Genomic DNA, 20,974 nt, shown 5'->3' with positions numbered 1-20,974 from the left:
ACGCTGGGGCAATTGTGCGCTGCTCCTTGAGACTCCCGATCACGGCCGGTTGTGAGACAGCCCGGGATCGAACCATAGTCTGTAGTGAAACTTCTAGCACTGAGTTGCAGTGCCTTAAACCTCTGCGCCACTCGAAAGCCTTCAAAACCGACCGAACACACACGCTTTGGAATCGGACGAGTTGTGTGAATGTAGAGTGGCATTGCGAGATATATGTCCCTTTGACAGATACATTGCAGTGTCATCCACCCTCTTTATCCTCCCTCCAAAGTGATCCGTTTCTCCTCAGGGGCAATGACTGCCTCCATTAATGATTCACAGGCTCAAATAAAAGCGATTTAAGTTGACGTTGTGTCACGTGAGCAGGGCGCATAATACAGTGTTATGGCACGAAGAAAAAACCGGAGCCCCGGTCTGGCCATACAACGATTGCGCGCGTCACCCCACTTTCCGTGAGTGGAGTCGGGGCTTTCTAGACATTTGCCAACGAGATGAAGCAAGAGGGAGAGAGGAAAGAAAGATGTTCTTGGTTTTTGTGGACGGTATTATAGTGCTGTCACGGACGGATATGTTTTTCCTCGCGGACAGAGTCAGAGCTCGTGCTTCGGGAGGATGGATTTTATTTTGAGGTATTTCCGCCGATTGTTCATTACTGTCGTGAGTTATTGCCGCGAGAAGCAGAGGTCAGTAAGAAAAAAAGACTCCATGGTTTTGCCTGGCTGGAAAACTAAGACTGGAACATCTTTAAAGAGTATCGATATTCACGTGTTTGGCTACTAAAATGAATTACATTAAACATAACTTCACTGATATTTCCTTCACTATACAGTGGGACCATTTGAGCTTAGTTTCCAAGCGCCTATAACAATTCCCCATCCCATGGTGTAGCCTAACTACACTGGTGTTTTAAATATCACCCCCCCCCCCAAACAAAAAAAAAATATATATATATATAATTACAATTTTCCCCCAGTTTCATTTTGATAGGAATCCTCAGAATCCTCTGCTAGGCTACAGAGACTCGCTATTTGTTCAGCTACAGAACCGTATGGAGGTTAGGCAGCCATAGCCAGATACATCAGATTTGCAGTTGGCCTACATATCCGTTTGCAAATAAACCCAGCCATTTGAACGTCTGTTGGGGAGAAGAAGAAGAGAAAACATAGGAGGTGAAAGCAGTCATGACGTCCTGCTCGGAGGTGTAATTCCTTTCCCTATAAAATACATTCATTTGTGGTGTTATATATGGGTTTTCTCGCGAAAGGATAAATCAAATTGAGGTCCATAAAAAGTTAAGAAAAGCTGTGGGGTTGTGCCGCTCCGCCAGGGAAACGAGAATATAATGGAAGACGGAGTGCCATCCAGGACCGCGCGGCCGCGCTGAGGTCATGGCGCTCGAGTGTGATTTATGGGCGCGGGGACATGGGGCAGCCGTTGCGCGAGAGCTAATGACTATTCGATCCAATTCCAATGGTGGAGAAAAATACACCCCAAAATAGAGAAGCTGTACAATAGTGCAAGCTACTTTATTGTTTTCAGGATAGTTTTGTAATTTGTAAAAAATAATTTGAACGTTGAACGATACATCTGATTGTTGGTTTTAAGATGTGTTATTTTTATTACTAGCCAAACATTTGGTTATTTCTGATAATGTGGATGATATGTCTTATTTAAAGAACATTAACTAACTGTGTTGCAAAACGAACAAATATGATTACAATATGACACAATATTTCGGCTTTTTGAATAGCGGCTACATTTGCAGGACATATCACAATTCAACTACATTTGATCAATTTGCGTGACTTATTTTTTCAGTTAATGTTGTAGGAATTTATTGTTCAAAATGAATTAGCCTTATCCAAATATCCATAAATTTATGGATTGTTACTTAATTTAATTAATTACTGTCTTGTAAAATATGGTAGGAAGCTACTATAGCATACATATTGTTCTTGTTGATAATGATACGCATTTAAATGTTAGGTGTAATCCTGGACCTATAGGTTTATTAGGGAAAAAACAGTATGGCTCTAGTAACGTTCATTTACATTTTTCTTTCAGAATTCTGCCTAAATAAATCCCATCCATCCTACAGTCTTCACGAGATCCTGCCCTGCCATCGGTAAGTCCATATTATGTCCTTATCGATTTATGTTACAAATGCTTGATGGTCATATCCTTATTCAATTCTAATAAGTAGCACAAAGACGCCTATTCCAGCGCCCTTACACACATGCGTGTAGCATACACACACATCCATAGCCTGTAGCTTACACTTCCTACAGCTTGTTGTGGTGATATGAAACGCCTGAGAGCAATAATTCGTTCTCTTCCACATGTCTTTTGTAGTCTAATTTGTCACTATAAAAACGATGGGGGGAATCGTACCTCTTGGAGCGGTGCCTTGCTCCTTTAAAAAGAAATCCTATCTCTGAAAACCATCAGCCTAGGCGTAGGCTATAGACAACGCTTAACTTGCTGTAAACTTAGCAAAATGCTACTGCCAAAAAGCCCAACAATGTTTGATGGTTTGTATTCGTCCTTTTTGTATTAATATCTGTCTGCCTTCTGTTCCCGCTATCTCCATGACATCTAGCCTCGTAGTTAGGGCCCACATTAATGGAAATCACGACTCAGCATTTCGGCAAAACACAAAGGAGAAAATAATTATACCAAGTCATTATTCTGCTTTGAAAAAGAAAGGCAATGTTTGCTAAAAAATATCCTCACACGTGAATGTTTGTCCCACTCACCCTCCCACGCCGTCCGAATGTTCTAGTCTATATYTTTTTACTGTGTGGCTGACTCTGTCCTTCCTTCCATCCATCCATCCTGCGGCCTCAGAAGACAAGAGAAGCAGTGCTCTGGACGTGTTTACTGCCTAGAGATGCAAGAGGACATAAATATTTTTGCCTTGGCCGCAAACGTCACCATTCACATGCAGAGGGATTCCCCATGCTCTCGGTTTCTTTCTCCCCCTGTTTCTCTAGTCTCTGTTTTCCCTTCTGGAGGTGTAACTCCTTTCCATTTTTCTCACCAAGAGCCTGATGGGGGGTCTTTCCCTTGGTTCATCCCAACCAAGGCTTTGATCTGCGGTGTCCCCAGTTCATTAACGCATCGTTTATTTATTTTTATACCATTCAGGAAACATACCTATTCCATCCTAGGAACTTTGAAATTGGTGGAATATTGCAACGAAAATAACCAAAACTCCCAGCACCATTCGTAAACAAAAGGCTTGATAGACTACATAAAATGCTAAAATGTTGGTAAATGAGTAATGACGATTTTTATCCCTCTCATAGTAATGGTAATGTGCTGTTGTCATCTGCTGTGCTGCGTAAATCTGTGTACTTATGTTATTCGATTCTGTGTGGAATAAATAACAACAAATGCCATAAAACACTTAGGGGATGGGTGTTCGTGGTTTTTCCCCATACTACTTCATCACGTGGGGGAGGAGAGCCACACGATTTGAAGTAGCTTTCTGTGTTCAAGGCGCTAGTTCATTTGCATAATTGTTCTTGTCTATGGTGACGCTATGTTTCGGGGGAGTTCACTGGTCTGGTGATGTCTGCATGGTACTTGTGCACGTACTTGTACACATAGTCCAGCATAGCCTAGGTTTAATATTGGTATGATGCATGGGCACTGCTCTAGCATGTGATAAGTTCAACCGTGAGGGCAGATAGCGCTTATCTGGGCGACCCAAGTGCTCGCGCCTGCTTTCGTAATCTCGGTTTACCCATCGACGTCGAACAGAAAAAAAAGGAGTTCGTTTCTTCTACACACAGAGCCACTCGCCTCTTCCCTTTTCTGTTGTGGCCGATGAGTCCTGTATGAGCTAGGTGCAGGCTGGTCCTGCTGATTCTACCCCAGCTAAACTTTTTCTCTGGACTACTGTTCTGATCGATTTTGTCGTTGAATGAGAAATATTGCGTTGTGCTCTGCATTCGTCGTCAGAGGAAAAGGTAAGCAGGCCAGAAATCTCTCTCGGTTGTAAATGGCAGAGTTTGCGTCGCGCGGTGATTTATCACTGTATGACTTACATCTCGGTTCAGGAAGAGTTCACAACACAGACAGATCTCTCGCGCGGAGCGGGGGGTTGAGCATTAGAAGGCTCTGTCTTCTCTCTGTCTTCTCTTTTCTGCCCTGGCTTTCTTTTTTGTACCGRACTATTTCTTTTGGAAATGCATCAAAAAGCATTCTGATAGGTTTTCCAGATCATGGCTTTAAGAGCAGATGTTGTGATGGGATGTAAAATTCATTTTCATTCTACGGTGTGTTGAGGGCAAGAGGGTCTGGTTTTCAGACAGTTTTTGTTTTGTCGTGGTGCATTGTCTGTAACGAGCGGTAGTTAACTAATTATCCATTTTCTATTATTTTAAATATCTTATAGGTCATAGTATATTAAGATAATGGTAATGTTTATGATTGATACGATTGATTTATTAATATCACTATTATTACTATTGCCCACAGTTAGTACTACATTGTAACAGCCTAACAGAGTAGTAATATATTTATTTTGAATAGAAATATAATTAATATCATACATCACAAACCTTCTCCACTTTCACCGTTTTATCATGAATTAWTTCAGTCATTTATTTGAATTAACTGTCTTTGGACTGCCATAACTATGCTGTACAATATGTTCATATTTTCATTTAAGTTTCCACAATAGCCTACATTAAMCTGCCTATTAAGCTATCCCAGTCGCCAGTAGCTATGAAATTAGCTTCAGACTTTAAATAGTTTGTTACTTGATACTGCTGCATCAAATGACTCGTTTATGTTTCATCTCTTTGTTTGTTTGATGACAAACATAATGTCCATTAGAGTACCTTTAGAGCGGCTGTGACAGTATTGTTAGCCTATTGTTCTTACTTTATTAAGACTACAAGGCTTCACAAATTAAGCCTGAAATCCCTCTAACGAAAGCCCAACTGTTTTATTTTACAAACTTGTGTATTGTACCCATTTTCCCACATCGAATATCTCAAATAAAAACCTATAAATTCAATTGGATAGTATTTCAATAACTTCTCGTTGGATATGACCCCAGTTTGCCAACCTCAGCCAGTAGACTGCTAGCAGTGGGTGAGCAGTCCTACTCATTGTAGCCACAATARCTAGGCTTCTTCCTTGAGTAGCTATGTAGTAGGCTAGTAACCCTATAGTTCTAGGCTACATCCCGGATCTCTGTGTGCCTGATCGAGCCATAGCCTAGCTGTTCATCGGCCCGCTTTCTGCATCCCGCCAGCTACTGACCCCCATACATCACCGGGACGGGCGCCCGCGTCGACAGCAGCGACAGGAGCCATTATTATAGGCCTGCGAGGTAAAGTTCACGTCGTGGTCATGGAGATGCGCGGATGCCCGCCCGGTTTTTCAGGTTTCCTCCTGGCCCTGTCATCCATCTTGGTTCTACAAAAATATGCAGCAAAAACTGGGGAATGTGGTTGTTTATGCTTTTAGCCCAGACAGAGATTTCAGCCAGGTGGTTGGGCTGGGGTAGACTACAGCACACCGCGTTGAGGGCTGGCCCGCCTATTCCGTACAACGATTATGGGAGATTTGAGGTGGATTTTTAATGTGGATTTTAGCTAACAAATAATATTATTACATGTAATATAATAAAGCCTAATGACAACCGTCAGCCTTCTGACCTTGTACACAACATAGGCCAATCGTTTTGTGTTCTATAACTAACCTGTTAAACTGTATTTTCTCATTTCATTTTGGCACCATTATTAATATGGCACAATTGAGTATATGCTTTTATAAAAGTATTTATTTTGATACAGTTGGTGTKCCGTAAGTGCAGGTGGTGATATGAGGTTTGTGCATGCTTTTGTGCCCTGTATTGTTAACAGAAGGTAAACGATAATAGCCAGAGAACTGTTGTCCCTATCTTGCCTCCATAGTCGCTGGTGTCAGCCCTGTATTGAAAAGTAAGATGGATCGCCACCATTTCTTCTCCTCACGGTGCTTCTTGTAACCCTAGGTTCACCCGAGGAGGCCATTGGCGGAGAGGCGTCACGTGACCAARGGTGCCAATGTTATTCTACAAGGGTGTCAAGACCCTGTCAGTTTCTGAAATAAATATTGGGAAACGGCGAGATGCAAAAGGCAACCTACTACGACAGCTCCGCAATTTACAGTGGCTACCCGTATCAAAGCGCAAATGGCTTCAGTTATGACGCCAATCAGGTCCAATATCCCCGGGCCTCTCATGTGGAAAGTGAGTACCATCGACCCGCCTGCTCCCTGCAGTCCCCAGACGGCTCGGTCGCACTGCAGAAGCCGGGGGAGATAGCAGAGAGCTGTGATAGGAGTACGGCCATCCAGGCGACGCAGCCACCCGTCCTCACCGACAGCAATCAACCACAGGTGTCGGTGTCTGTCCCGCCACCCCCTCTCCAGTCACAGTCCCCCGGTTCTCTCAACCAGAACAAGAGCAACGGCTCCAGTCAAGCCGACTCAAATGGCCCCGTACACGGCTCGCCGACCTCCACCACCCGGAAACACATCTTCCCATGGATGAAAGAGTCCCGTCAGAACCAGAAGCCTAAAACCAGTAGCTCCAGCTCAGGTATATGACCTAGACCCCCACTGCTGATGAAACACGTGATAAAATACACCTCATTATTCATGCGTTTGATTATGGTTTGATTATGGTTTGATTATGCTGCATACATTTATATTCTCAAACGTTTGCCTCACAACTGAACGAAGTATTGTTCTACCATTGTGATGTATTCCTTATTATCTATCCTAATCTAGTCCTATTACGCATACACTCCCGTGATGTCATATGGTTCTTCCATCATTATGCATTCCAGAGGCCTATTACGCATACTCCAATGTTATCTCAATATGTTGATATATAACGCATCCTTTATTATATATTATGATGTAGTCCTGTTCATTAGAAATACTCCTTTGTGATGCATTCCTCATAGTTTTAGGCCTTGGTTCATGCACCATTTGTTGTCCGTATGCTCTAGCGTTGACTTGATGCTAGAATAAACATCACATATTGGCCCGGATCACACAAAGTTGTGTGCAGGACAACAAACAAACACGCAAAAACAGCTGTTCCAATTTGTTCCATTGTTTTGATTACAGGAAGAGCCAGTGGATGGGGAGGAAGTTGTTTAGCAACATGTAACCCAAAGTTCAAAGACGCTTAAATTCCCATGGCCTTACCAAATCATATTGTCTCCATAGGCTATAGTAGGCCTATTTATGTCCACCTTTTGGGAATATATTTAGTGAGAAGTTAAATAAGTGGGGCATCCAGGCATCTAGAAGATCTAGTGAATCACATTTATCAGGAGTTTGTCAGGATGTCTGCCAAATTAATGCCAAAGGGACCTTTTCAAACCCTAGGCCTAGATTCAATCAGATCGAGCGTTTACGGGTTTTAGAAGACACCCGCATAGCGGATGGATGTTTTGGCGGTGTCAGAGGTGGAACTGCATTGGAGTAGTCAAATCGGTGAGCAGCTGCTCTTGCGATCATTGTCACGAAGCCACACCCGCCCCACTCGAGTTAGAAGTTCAGACACAGAAAGTGTAGGCTGTATAAAAATATTGACGCTCAAATGGACAAATCATTAAACAAAATAATGAGTATTTCTATCGTCATAATGGAGGTGTAGATTCCATCTCACATTCCTGTGGTGGAACGTGTAAACAAGGCTGCATGGAATTTCTGTTCATGAGAACTCCAGTGCAGCGAATGGCAATGTCTGTTTTAGGTATAATGTCAGGAGGCGCTCTAATCTAGTTCCAGCTCTGACACGTCAAAACAGACGCTGTGCAGAAATCAGCTAAAGCTGATTGAATAGAAGTCTTCTATAGCTTGCTTTTTACGCACAGGTATGAATATAATTCACAGAACCCTCAACCATATGCCAAAAATTCCCAGAACCCTCAACCATATGCCAATAATTCACAGAACCCTCAAMCATATGCCAATAATTCACAGAACCCTCAACCATATGCCAATAATTCACAGAACCCTCAACCATATGCCAATAATTCACAGAACCCTCAAACATATGCCAATAATTCACAGAACCCTCAAACATATGCCAATAATTCACAGAACCCTCAAACATATGCCAATAATTCCAATTACAGCAGTAGCTCATGTTTAAAACAGTATAATTACTAAATGTTTTATTTGGATAATTATGATTATTTGGATTATAGAATGATTATAGCATGTTTCCTACCTTTTAAAAGTGTTTTATTAGGATCTCCATACTGCTAAAGCTAAAGCAGTATGGGGCGGCAGGTAGCCTAGTGGTTAGAGCATTGGACTAGTAACCGAAAGTTTGGAAGATCGAATCCCCGAGCTGATAAATTTAAAATCTGGCGTTCTGCCCCTGAACAAGGCAGTTATGCCCCTGAACAAGGCAGTTATGCCCCTGAACAAGGCAGTTATGCCCCTGAAAAAGGCAGTTATGCCCCTGAACAAGGCAGTTATGCCCCTGAACAAGGCAGTTATGCCCCTGAAAAAGGCAGTTATGCCCCTGAACAAGGCCGTTCTGCCCCTGAACAAGGCATCCCTTAAGAACTTGTTCTTAATTGACTTGCCTAGTTAAATAAATGTAAAATAAAACAATAAAAAAGCAGCAGCTTCTCTTCCAGGGGTCCAGGAAGCAGCAGAACCCTCGTTTCGTAGCGTCGTTTCTGAAACTGAGATTATGAAAATATTTCTCTCCTCATTTCTAAAAAAGAAAATCTAAATGGGCAAAAATTGGTTGAATCAAAGTTGTTTCCACATCATTTCAACCAACAATTTACATGTGATTCTCATTGAATCAATGTGGAAAACTGTTTGGATTTGCAAAAAGTTATCTACATAAGATAATTTTGTATCTTTGAACCTAAATCAAAATTTTTGGTTGATTTCATGTTGAATTCAAGTTAGTTTACAACTCAACCAAATGTAAATCTAAACTAAACTTTCAACTGATGTCTGTGCCCAGTAGGAACATGATGGCATGCTGCATTCCTCTCGCTCAGCCTCTGTACAGTAGCTAGAAGTACAATTTATTAGATGTTGGCAACATGCCACAAACGGTAACTAGACCAACACCTTGGTGTGCAGCGGCCGAGCCCCAGCCATTCAGCATGGTGAGACTCAAAGGAGAAGGCATGGCGAGGTTTAGCTCATGCCCCTTGAGGAATACAGATGTTTGAATACAGCTCCAGTGAGATATAGGAGGTATTATAATGCACAGCACGGCTGTGTATGGATGTGGTCCTACAACCCTATCTAATCTTTCGTTTTCTCACACACACCTACACACCACACCACACACAAACACCACGCACGCAGGGGCGAGCACGCACGCACGACGCGCCGCCGCACGCAACGCACACAATTTTTATTTGGCTTTTGCGTAAAGCATAGCTAACACTTAAGAGCCGGCCTCAGCATGTATACAGTCATAGTTAATGATATGTCTGATATAATTAAATTAGTAACATCCACAGTCTACTGGGACATCTCTGTTTTATCTGCATTTGTAGAACTCTTAATGATATGTGTATTTGAGTCGGTCCATGCGGAGAGACGTGTGTAATCAGCTATATGTATCTTGTCACTCTGTGGGTCTTGTTCTTGTGCTTGCTGCTGGGGTTGGTTACTGATTGACCTTCTTCCTTTTCCTCTTCCGCGCAGTTGAGAGTTGCCAAGGAGACAAGAGCCCCCCGGGCGGGTCAGCCGCGTCGAAGAGAGCCCGGACGGCTTATACCAGTGCACAGCTGGTGGAACTGGAGAAGGAGTTCCACTTCAACCGTTACCTCTGCAGACCCCGCAGGGTCGAGATGGCCAACCTGCTCAACCTCACGGAGMGGCAGATTAAGATCTGGTTCCAGAACCGCAGGATGAAGTACAAAAAGGATCAGAARGGGTGYGGCATGATGCCCTCTCCCGGRGGACAGTCCCCTCGGAGCCCCCTCGGTCCATCTCCCGGAGGCGGGGGTGGAGGATACCTCAACTCTATGCATTCTCTGGTTAACAGTGTCCCCTATGAGTCCCAGTCGCCAACGTCTTACAATAAGCCCGCTCATAATGCATACGGTATGCCCACGTCATATCCCCCTCCCTTGAACAGCTCCCTAAACAACTGCCCGCCCTCTCAGAAGAGATATCCCGGGACTGGCGGCTCGCCCACGCCCGAGTATGACGCGCATCCTCTCCAAGGCAATGGGGGCTATGGGGCGCACTTGCAGCAGGGCAGCCCTGTGTATGTTAGCGGAGGCTACATCGATTCGATGCCCAACAACGGGTCCTCCATTTTCGGCCTGACCCATCTCTCGCACCCGCCGTCCACACACATGGACTACAATGGAGCAATCACTATGGGCAATAGTCACCATCACGGACTGTGTGATCCGAACCCGACRTACACAGACCTTACGCCGCACTACTCTCAGGGAAGAATTCAGGAAGCGCCCAAACTTACGCATCTGTAGCCGGGATGCACCCCGGATCACTCCGCCCCATTGTCCTATACCTCCAGACCTACCATCGCTTTGTTCCTTCTCTTCTTCAGTAGCTTCTTCCACCTTTTCTTTGTTTTACGTTTTGTTTTTTATATAGTTGAATGTGTGAAGTAGGATAGGAAAGTAATCACTTTGCTTAAAATATTCTGTCTATTTGCTATGGTGTCATTGTTCCACGCAGACATATTATCTGATATGACAAGCGCGGGGGCACAAATGCATAGACCTATTTAATCTTTAACTTGTTTCTAAAAACAAAAATCAAACAGGGTATATGAACAAATATTATGGTATTCTTTTTAATGTGATTTTTTGTTATTTATCCACAGTTGAATATATGTTTTTATGTTATTGTTTTGCATTTTGTTGCACTTGTGGAAGGATCCTTATAGGAATCATGTGCAGGGTTTTTTGAGACACACACACACACACAAAGGAAGGTCTGGAAGCTCCAGCCTATGACCTACCCAAATTGTGTTCTGTTGGACTTTCAACATTTTATTTATTTTTGTTCTGACGTAATATGGAGTTCTTTAGTATTATTTAACCACCCCGTGCTCTTTGTATGTGGGGAGAAGGTTATTGGAAACAGACCTCGGCTCCAGTTCTACCCTTTACCTGACGGCAGACAGACGACGGACAGACCACAGACAGACACGACTCTCAGCAGCACATAATATGTTGGTGTTATTTTTCTTCGAGGAGGTCTTTTTTTTTCTCTACGAATGTAAATCACGCAATCATGCAATAAGGTTGGAAGGAAGGACAGACATTAGAATTTTTTTTATTGAAAAAAAAAATATTTGAGATATTACCAAGTTTCTGTTTCAATGTCATACATTCCATCCTGCTGCAGTTCGGATAAATAAATGATTTTCAATATAAATGTATCTTTCAACCTTAATTTCGAGGGAATTTGAACGTAGAACACAATGGCACAAACTACAATAAGGAAGGAATAATAATAATAATAATAATAATAGTAATAATAAACACCTTAATATCCCATAAAAAGCCTAATTTGTGAGGTAGAAAAAAAACTGGTAGGACTTTAGAGGCTATGCTATTTCATAAAAACAAATGTATCCCCATTATCTCATAATCTGTAATACCATTAATAATCTATAACATCATATTTAATTTGTAGTGACAATAAATCACGAAAACATTTTAGGCCTCTTGTTTTGTCTCCTCTAGCGCGTGGGCAACTCAGAAGCTCTTGCGGTGGCCTTGTTCCGCTCCTCCTCCGCATGGGCACATCCATAATAACAAAAGTGTCACGAGGATYTTCTGCAGTATCTGTTAGGATAAAATAGGTTAAATGAGAAACCGTTAGTGGAAAAAGTTTGCTGATAGACCTATATTCAATCACTACATTTTAGGTGGAACTGTTTCAAATGTATTATGGCGCTATAGGATGCATAAAATGGCCTGTTAAGCTCATAATTATAGTTATTTACAAATGTAAATGATGTAGATGAGACTTAATGAAGGGGGTGTAATACAGGACATATGAATGTTTGATTTATATGCTATCTGATGCAGCTAAATAGTCCTATGTGGCCGCGGGATTCGCTGCTCACAATAATAATTATAGAGGTTTAGAAGAAGCAAAAAGTATTCAACATAATCTCAGCTGTTAATATTGTGCAGTCACGTAAAATAAGTATGACAATTATAGCTTGTGTATGTCTCTCTGAAGACTAGCTTTTGGGAATGTGTACTTCAGTTTCCTTTGTTGTGGCACGCCCAAATTGAATTCACACATGTCTGAAAAAGAAAGCTGTCGTACATATAGAATAACACGTATTTTCTATTGAATTAATTTGACTACATTCAAGTTTAGATATTCAAACATAATTCAATGAGCATATTGATTAATTATATAAAGCAGGTCAATACAGACCAATAATGCAGAACACGATGCAACATTCAGTACCATGCATTGTGCACTATTTCCCTACCAATAATCGAAGACACGTACTTTACTAGTAAATTGATAGTTTCCCCTCAAATGCATTTCAGGATTATCGAAAAGTTTTACAGAAGCTGTACTCGAATTTATTTACTTTAGAACGATGACAAAATGACTGATATTATAGGGCAAGAGCTCTATGATCCTGACATATGGTTAGCAGGGGAACCTAGAACAATTGAACCATGGTCTGTCAGCATACACTGAGCAGCTCTGGATCCAAAACACACACACACACACACACACACACACACACACACACANNCACACACACACACACACACACACACACACACACACACACACACACACACACACACACTGCATTGATTTGACTCATTTGTAGGAGATTTTAACGCACCATAAATAAGGTTTTGGTTTGAAAAAAATGAATTGTTGTTCATTGTATATCCATCCGTGGGAAAGGGGTCCTAAATCATTCCCCCAGAATAACCCTGTAAAAAAGTGTGTAGGTCGGAGTAGGGTTCACAGAAAGCCGCCACCCACTCCTTGCCTTGCAGACAAAGCCTATGCGTAATTCCCAAAAGCCATCCTTCTCCTCCTCAGCAGCCCCGTCCTTTGCTCTCCTCACCTCCAACAAACCCAAATGTTTGCTCCAACGAAAATATGGACGTTTTGTAAACACGCAAAAATAAATTCCAGAAAGAAAAATGCAATGGAGATGTTGGTTTAGCCTACTCACCGTTTACGCGCATTATCGCCCATCTGCTAAATTTTCCTTGTATTTTTTATGCCTTAAAACACCCTTTAAGCGACAGAAAAGCTGTGATTGCAAACAGAAACGTGTTCTAATCTGAGTGGCCAGTGTTTCTCGCCGCTTCCTGGCTGCATTTGATCCAGGGGAGAGTTAGAAGCCTTAAATGTGTTCTGAGGGCACGGAGCTGTCAGACCTTTTAGCAAGTAAGATTGATCGCGCGCAGGCTTCCAGGATTCTTTGTTTGGTATATAAGCAATAAACTGAGCGAGGCCTACCACTTATTTTTCTCCTCTCTCCAACCAACTATTCCAGTTTTTTTTCTAAAGAAAACAACATAGCTACTTCCTGACTGTTTGACAAAAAACATCCAAAACGTGGCTTTCACAGATTGTACTGGACGGGCAAATGACCAAACACTGTGGGAGCTGCTCAGTCGATACACATGTCCTTCTACAGAATCTCCCTGCAATGTATTCGTTAAAACGACCTATTCCCATGGCAGGTTTGGTTTATACTGTGCAATAGAAYAAAGGGGTATTAGAAATGTGGGCACATAGCACTCTCTGTAAAGAGGATGTATGTAAAGAGGATCCTTTTCTCCATTCTTGCACTTGTCCACCCACAACCCACCACACCTGGCCTCAGACGCCTTCTAAAACCTCCCATATCCGGGGAAAACCCGCAAGAGAAGCAGCATAAAGACCAGATTATTTTTTAGAATATCGGTCAACCTTACTTTAGTGAACCCGGGAGTACTATGCAGAGTGACCGATGCAGAGTGGTGTCAGTGCTGTCTTTTATAGAGATAGAGAACGAGTAAGGGTTCCCAAAGCATTGTGGACTAAAGTGAAGCAGAACATGATTGGTATGCAAATGCACAATTTGCTGAATTTGACATTTGAAATATTTTTTGGTTGTAATTTTTTTGCATTAGGTTCGTATCATTGTATAACATCCGATTGCTAATACATACACCACTTGTATAGTGTGTGTGTGTGTGTGTGTGTGTGTGTGTGTGTGTGTGTGTGTTGTGCGTGTGCGTGTGCGTGTGTGTGTGGTGTGTGTGTGTGTGTGTGTGTGTGTGTGTGTGTGTGTGTGTGTGTGTGTGTGTGTGTGTGTGTGTGATAGGCTATTTGGGTATTTGGGTGTTATGCACAATATTTCACTTCTTCATGTGTAATGAATGTATTGCACACAAGTGGGTGACAGTAACATGGCATCGTAGTGAGCATTAGCCACAATAAGTATGACTCTAAGTTCCCAGTTGTGTGTATCAATGTATGAGCCTTGCCTATATAGCCCATAGATGCTTGTATTGAACAGAACGTCTATGAACACAGTCTATATGGTTAGCTCTACCGCTTTGGAACACATTGGATTGTTGGGTTTTGTTTCTGTCAGGAGCCCTCAGTATTAGTTTTGCGGTGTGTTTTCCCTGACTGAACTCTACATGAATGGCTAACTTTGCTAATGACCGCAGGCATAGCATGTAGCTATCTATTGGCGTGATTTGCGTGATTTGCGTAGCGCGGGGCGTTCTCTATTGACATACTCAACACCAGAAAAGAAGAGTGCACGAGCAAGTGTAGCTACTTCCCTGTCACAGCGCGCAAGCGGCCATTCTAAAAACACATTTATAGCTTAGTGGAGTTGACTGGGGGGTTAAGGGACGAGACAAAGGTGTAAATAAAAACAGCCTTCCCCGCATAGACGAGGCGTTCTTTACCAKAGTTTTTAGATCAATCAAGCAGACAGTGGCTTCTTTTGATTAAACCCCAAATTGTCATTGGGCAGAAGTAATCATGTGACAGGCAGTTCGTTCCAATTTCCACCTTGTCTCCATGAATTCAATAGTTTAATAGCAGCTCGTTCACCATACCGCCGTAATCAGTGAATTTGAAAAAAGTCTATCTTTCTCATTGAGCCGCGACAAATAAAAATACACGCAGCAAACTTTCCCCGGCTCGCAGTGAGCTGAGATGAATTACGAATTYGAGCGAGAGAGCGGTTTTATCAATAGTCAGCCGTCGCTTGCTGAGTGCCTGACATCTTTCCCCCCTGTCGGTGATTCATTTCAAAGTTCATCAATCAAGAGATCGACGCTTTCACGCTCGACACTGATTCCTCCTCCTTTCGAGCAGACCATTCCCAGCCTCAACCCGGGAAGCCACCCGAGGCACAGCCGGCCCAGACTCAGCCCGGATGGATGCTGCCCTCTGCCCACCGCCTCCCTACCCCCGGAATACCCCTGGATGCGGGAGAAGAAAGCCTCCAAGAAGAATCACCTGCCGACTTCCACGGCGACAGCTATAACGAGTGGACCTGTATGCTTCTCCCCGAAAGGTGGGTGGTTTTTATGGGGTAATTTAAAGTGTCGACATTTTTATGCAGAATCCACGTTCTAAACACCTGAAGGAGTGGTAATAGGCTAGTCATTACCAAGTTGCATATTCGACATTAATTTCCTGTTCACAATTACGCATTGGGATCAACATATTTTTACTCTACTTCTCCTAAAAGTTTGGGAAAAGGTAAGTAATTTAAAAAGATGTATTTGATTTCCACGCTGTCCTTCCTCGCTGAGCAGTGCCAGAGTTCTGATGTGTGACAGTAATGAAGAGTGATAGACTAGTGTTGCGGTGCGGGGCAGCTGGGGCATTCATTAGTATATCAGCTAGCCTACACCGGCCTGGACTACACTACCGCTTTCTCTCTCTGCTCTATTTTGAGGGGAATTTAGGTACATATGGTGCACTATAGGACTTAGTCTAATGTGTGCATTTATTTATCAATATCCATATTGCAATAATATTTGTGGGTAAAGGGATGCATTGGGTGCTGCTCTGAATGAGCGGCCATTTTGCTGAAGTAGCCACTGTGTGGAATAGGCTACTTACTCTCTGGTGGTTTGTGTCTATTCGGGCGTAATATGTGCATTATCAAGTAATTGTTGCTCATGTTGAAATGCTTCTTAATCTTATGGTTTATGTGCTGCTGTTTCAGGTTCCCCTGAGATTCTAGAAAGTGGAGGAGGAGGGGGAGGGGGCTCCCGGCGGTTGAGGACTGCGTACACCAACACACAGCTCCTGGAGCTGGAGAAGGAGTTCCACTTCAACAAGTATCTGTGCCGACCGAGAAGGGTGGAGATAGCCGCCCTGCTGGACCTCACCGAGCGGCAGGTCAAAGTGTGGTTCCAGAACCGCCGGATGAAGCACAAGAGGCAGACCCAATGCAAGGAGAACCACAATGGCGAAGGGAAAGGACCGAGCGCCGGGGACAGAATCCAGAGCAACGACGAGGAGAATGATGGCTCGCTGTTTGAGCAGAGCCTCAATACAGTGACCGGGGCCCTTATGGAGAGAGAGGCCTGCTCCTTTCAGCATAACTCGCTGAGCTCTTCCCAGCAGCTCCAGAATGTTGGTCCGCACAATGGCGAGGCCCAGAGTTATACAGTTTCGCCACTGAGCAGCAATGACAAAAATCTGAAACATTTTCTCAACCCGTCACCCACTGTTCCAGGCTGCGTGTCAACAATAGGCTCCGGCTCTGCAACTGGCCCGGACAATGGCGGTAGTCCCCCAGCCCTGGACGTCTCAATACACGACTTCCAAGTATTCTCCTCGGATTCTTGCCTTCACCTCTCCGATGCCGCTTCGCCCAGTTTGTCAGAATCCCTGGACAGCCCCGTGGACAATCTGGACATATCTACGGACAGCTTCTACTTTTTCTCGGAGTCACTAACTACAATCGACTTGCAACATCTGAGCTATTGAAATCAATCAAAAAATAGAACAAGACTTTTAAACCGGAACATTTAATAAATTAAAACTCTGGTTTAACTATGAATTTAATTTTGGTGGTTGTTTTAGGCCTATATGATCGGCACATTTTATTTTCATTGATTAATTGATTAGTCGATTAATTTAAGGTAAGAGTCTGGACAAATATACAATATGCTTGTAATTACAATAACAAATTGATTTCTCAAGATGCAATTTGTGTAAAGGTGCACAATAGTATGAAATCTGGTCATTTTATTTTTGTATAGCTTACAACTCCATGACTATTTTTGTTAGAAATAAATMTGAATTACCATAAGGAAATTGCAAGATTGTGTACAGTTATTATTATCCAAACCGTTTCATGAAGTGTAAAGTGTAATTTGGATCAAATGTATTTTTGTCCAAAAAATAGAAAGGAGGAATAACCAATCGATTAAATGTTAATTAGTTCATCCTGAATACAAATTTACTCTCGTTAATTTGCAAGGCAAAATAGTCTGATGAAAGCAGGCCAATATATCCTGATCTCTGAGTATGAATTCTATAGTAATTATAATAAATGCTTGGTTTATATTATATTGTAAGTATAACATTTCGTGGGATAAAGAAACCCAAACMCAAATCTTCATCGATGAGGTTTAATAATCTCAGTTCACCAATTTAGAGCCATTGAGGTTGTATTCTGTTTATGTTCATTTCAAATTAGCACCTTTAAAATTATTTTCACTGATTTAAATAGCGGTGAAATTCGAGATTGAAGTTTATATTAGTTCAAATAATTTGTTGAATAAAAACATMATCTTACAATTTTGAATCAGAAGCTATTTTGAAAACTTTTCTGGTCCAATTTCATGTAACTCAGAGGCGATTATACAACAAACTCCGTAAACTTACCTACTACAGTATATTTTGAATAAATGTCCTCTTTTACTTGCTCTGGTTGTAAAGTTAGTAGAATTGTAAACATGGTAGGCTAGCAATAGCATGTCTCCCTGTAGTGCGAGCTCCCAGTGCTGGATGCATRGGGAGGCAAATGCTCRAGCCATGTTTTCCGAGCTCATAAATCAAACCACGTCATTAATAAGAATGGCATCAAAGAGACCAATTGTGATGTACAACGCACAAATAAAATGTTTTTGGATGGGATTCGCAATTCGAAGCCAAAAACGCGGAAGCTTTGTAGGCTTTAGGTAATAATTCATTTTTATAGCTGTTCAAATACAGCGCGCGGGCTCTCCAAGCGTGCAGGGCAGCGGACAGCAGAAGAATCTCACCCCTCGTGCTGTAAGTAGCCTAATTCAAAACAGGCTGCTGCAGGCCTATACATTAGAATTCATTTTAAACGTTTTATATTTTCTAAAAATAGCTCTAATGCGTTTAATGTTGGGGAACAGTGTAGGCCTATGCCAAGAAATGCATTTGGTTAAATTGAGATTTTCATAAGAATAATCTATTAGGGCAAAATGGCTTTCGGCTATAAATGTGTTTTGTTCTTGCAGAAATATATTTCTCYATAGTCTTGGAGAAATGTGTGTATTACCCATTTCACTGTGCAAGTTGTATGAAATGTGGGTAGAATTATTACATTCCTGTTATAATTTCGGAATGGGCTATTTCACTCAACATGCTTATGCTTGTGGGCATACTAACCACCGGTTGCTACATAGCATGGATCGATCATAAAACGTATCATTGSAAAGTTAAGTGCATAGCCGTATTACATTTAACTGGAGTGACGTTTAGCCAATATTTAACTTCCTAAAAACAAACTGGCAGTGGGCTATGCACATATGCGAAGAGGAAAGCTGCTATATAAGCCTAGGCTATACAACTCTGGTCCAACTTGGGCTTTCCTTTCCAAAGGCTGGTAACGAAATCATTCCGAAACAATGCGCCTTTTCTCTCCCCATTCCATGTTCGCACAAAGCGTATTCTGGAACGTCCATGGCCTGGGGAAGAGAGTCAATGCTGCGCCCACGCACTAGGGGCTAGGCTGTGTGCACCGTTGTAGAGAGAGAGAGATGATGAAGGGAGAAAATGGAAGAGTAAGGAAGGAGTGTGATACTTTCTTGCATTTCTCAGACTTAAGAGTCTTGTAGTGTCAGTCCGTTTTTATTCTAAATTTACGATAGGCCCTATCAGCGTTCATATGGGTTATGCTCTAGAAGCTCAATGTGAGCTAATCTACTACCGTGGGGGAAATACTGCTGAGAAGGAAAAGAGGCTGTTGTAAGAATGACCGACACTAGGCCATACAGTTCTCTTATCATCCAGTAGGGGCGCAAACCACTCTCCCCCTCTTCTCACTCTACCCTCGTCCTTTCTCTGTCTTTGTTATGTGTGAGTGTGATATGTGCCCGTGTGTGTCTTTCTGTGTGCGATAATAATGATCATACAGTTCAGCTTGCAACTGATTTTGAAACATCATGTCACATGTCTTTGTGACGTTATATAAAAACATACTTTGTGACTATGAAGACGGCTGGCCTATTATGCGGGTGATCTTTCTGTCTGTGTGTGTTGTGTGTTGTTGTGTGTGGTGGGTGTGTGTGTGTGTGGTTGTGTTGTTGTGTGTGTGTGTTGTGTGTGTGTGTGTGTGGTTGTGTGTGTGTGTGTGTGTGGTGTGTGTGTCGTGTGTGTTGTGTGGGTGTGGTGTGTGTGTGTGTGGTGTGTGTGTGTTGTCGAGAGAGAGAGAGAGAGAGAGAGATGCTATGTGCCCACTGCCCACAAAATGAGGTGGAAACGAGCTGCACATCCTGACCTCTGTCAAATGTATGACCATAATTCCCTTAGATTACACAGACCCACAAAAAATTTGAAAAAAAAATCTAATTTGGATAAACTCCCATATGTACTAGGTAAAATAACACAGTGTGCCATCACAGCAGAAATATGTGTGACCTGTTGCCACAAGCAAAGAGCAACCATTGAAGAACAAACCCCTACTTTATTAACTATTTGTACATTGTTACAACACTGTCCATAGCCAGTAATATAACCTTTGACATGTCTCTATTCTTTTGAATCTTTTGTGAGTGTAATGTTTAATATTAATTTCTGATTGTTTATTTCACTTCTGTTTGTTATCTATTCCACTTGCTTTGGCAATGTAAACATGTTTCCCATGCCAATAAATCCGTTTGCATTCAATTGAGAGAGTTTAGCACCAGGACTGAGAGCACCAGTCACCCTATATTTTACTCTTTCTCTGCAACAGTATATTTCATCACCATTCATTTCTCAAACGGTCTCATAACAGGATAATCAAGCAGCAGTTTCTCCTCAGGCTGTWGGAGCCTTACAACACAGACCTCCCATTATTAAATCAGCTGATCACTTGATCATGAGAGTAACCTACACTGTAGACTGGCCTTTGGAGCAACACTATTAATACTGTGTCACTATGATTCTTTGTGATGGGTCAACTCTGTGCTCTTCAAATATCGTCGTGGGGCTCAGCTAGCCTGCCTCAAAGAAATCTAAACCCTCAATGCCTCTGTCCCGCTATCAACGCAGAGATGAGGTCAAACGATAGGGAAGTCCTTGATACACAAGTGATGTATACAGACCCCAATCTAGTGAAATAACATAATGCACGTTGAATCCTGCTGAATAGGCCCACGGTTATGGTAAGTTGCAGTTGAGAGGGACGGGTGTACCAGACTCACGTCTCCATGCCAACCAGCTGACGATGTTAACACACAGTCTCTTATCTTTCTTTCTTTCTCTCTCTCTCTCTCTCTCTCTCTCTCTCTCTCTCTCTCTCTCTCTCTCTCTCTCAATACATTCAGTTATATTTCCATATCCCCCCTGTTCATCTTGAAATGCCACCTTACCTCGTGCATACTGAAGAAACAGAGTAGGTCATTTTCCTGGAGGGTCTTAGGAAAGCCTATAACTATTCTCCAGACAGTCATCCGAGCTGGGCAGGCTATAGAGTGGATGCCGTATTTGCTGTTCCCCG

The 20,974-nt window shown here is 42.4% G+C and overlaps 2 protein-coding genes and 1 long non-coding RNA gene across 10 annotated transcripts in view; 2 read left to right on the top strand and 1 right to left on the bottom strand.

Annotated features, from left to right (window-relative positions):
* LOC111954869 (homeobox protein Hox-A3a) overlaps positions 1 to 12,017 on the top strand; it is a 35,781-nt gene extending 23,764 nt beyond the window's left edge. For 4 of the 8 annotated variants that reach the window (XM_023974771.3, XM_023974780.3, XM_023974777.3 and 1 more), the window contains 3 exons: positions 2,065 to 2,125; positions 6,014 to 6,601; positions 9,709 to 12,017. In XM_023974771.3, coding sequence (XP_023830539.1) covers positions 6,130 to 6,601; positions 9,709 to 10,505 — 1,269 coding nt within the window. In that variant the 5' untranslated portion in view covers positions 2,065 to 2,125; positions 6,014 to 6,129 and the 3' untranslated portion in view covers positions 10,506 to 12,017. The other 4 variants (XM_023974775.3, XM_023974781.3, XM_023974774.3 and 1 more) reach the window with 4 other exon arrangements.
* On the bottom strand, positions 11,304 to 13,599 carry LOC111954879 (uncharacterized). Its single transcript, XR_002876039.3, has 2 exons — positions 12,872 to 13,599; positions 11,304 to 11,834 (listed from the first exon to the last, which is right to left on the bottom strand). It is a non-coding gene; the product is annotated as an uncharacterized lncRNA (long non-coding RNA).
* A 784-nt stretch (positions 13,600 to 14,383) lies between these two features.
* Positions 14,384 to 18,097, top strand: LOC111954871 (homeobox protein Hox-A2a). Its single transcript, XM_023974788.3, has 2 exons — positions 14,384 to 15,571; positions 16,232 to 18,097. The coding sequence occupies exons 1-2, from the start codon at positions 15,208 to 15,210 to the stop codon at positions 16,999 to 17,001; spliced, it is 1,134 nt and encodes a 377-aa protein (XP_023830556.1). The 5' UTR covers positions 14,384 to 15,207; the 3' UTR covers positions 17,002 to 18,097.
* The last annotated feature ends 2,877 nt before the right edge of the window (positions 18,098 to 20,974 follow it).

This window comes from Salvelinus sp. IW2-2015, linkage group LG30 (assembly GCF_002910315.2).
Source record: "Salvelinus sp. IW2-2015 linkage group LG30, ASM291031v2, whole genome shotgun sequence".
NCBI lineage: Eukaryota > Metazoa > Chordata > Actinopteri > Salmoniformes > Salmonidae > Salvelinus > Salvelinus sp. IW2-2015.
Note: the sequence above shows the minus strand (reverse complement) of the source record. Positions and strands in the feature narration are given on the sequence as shown.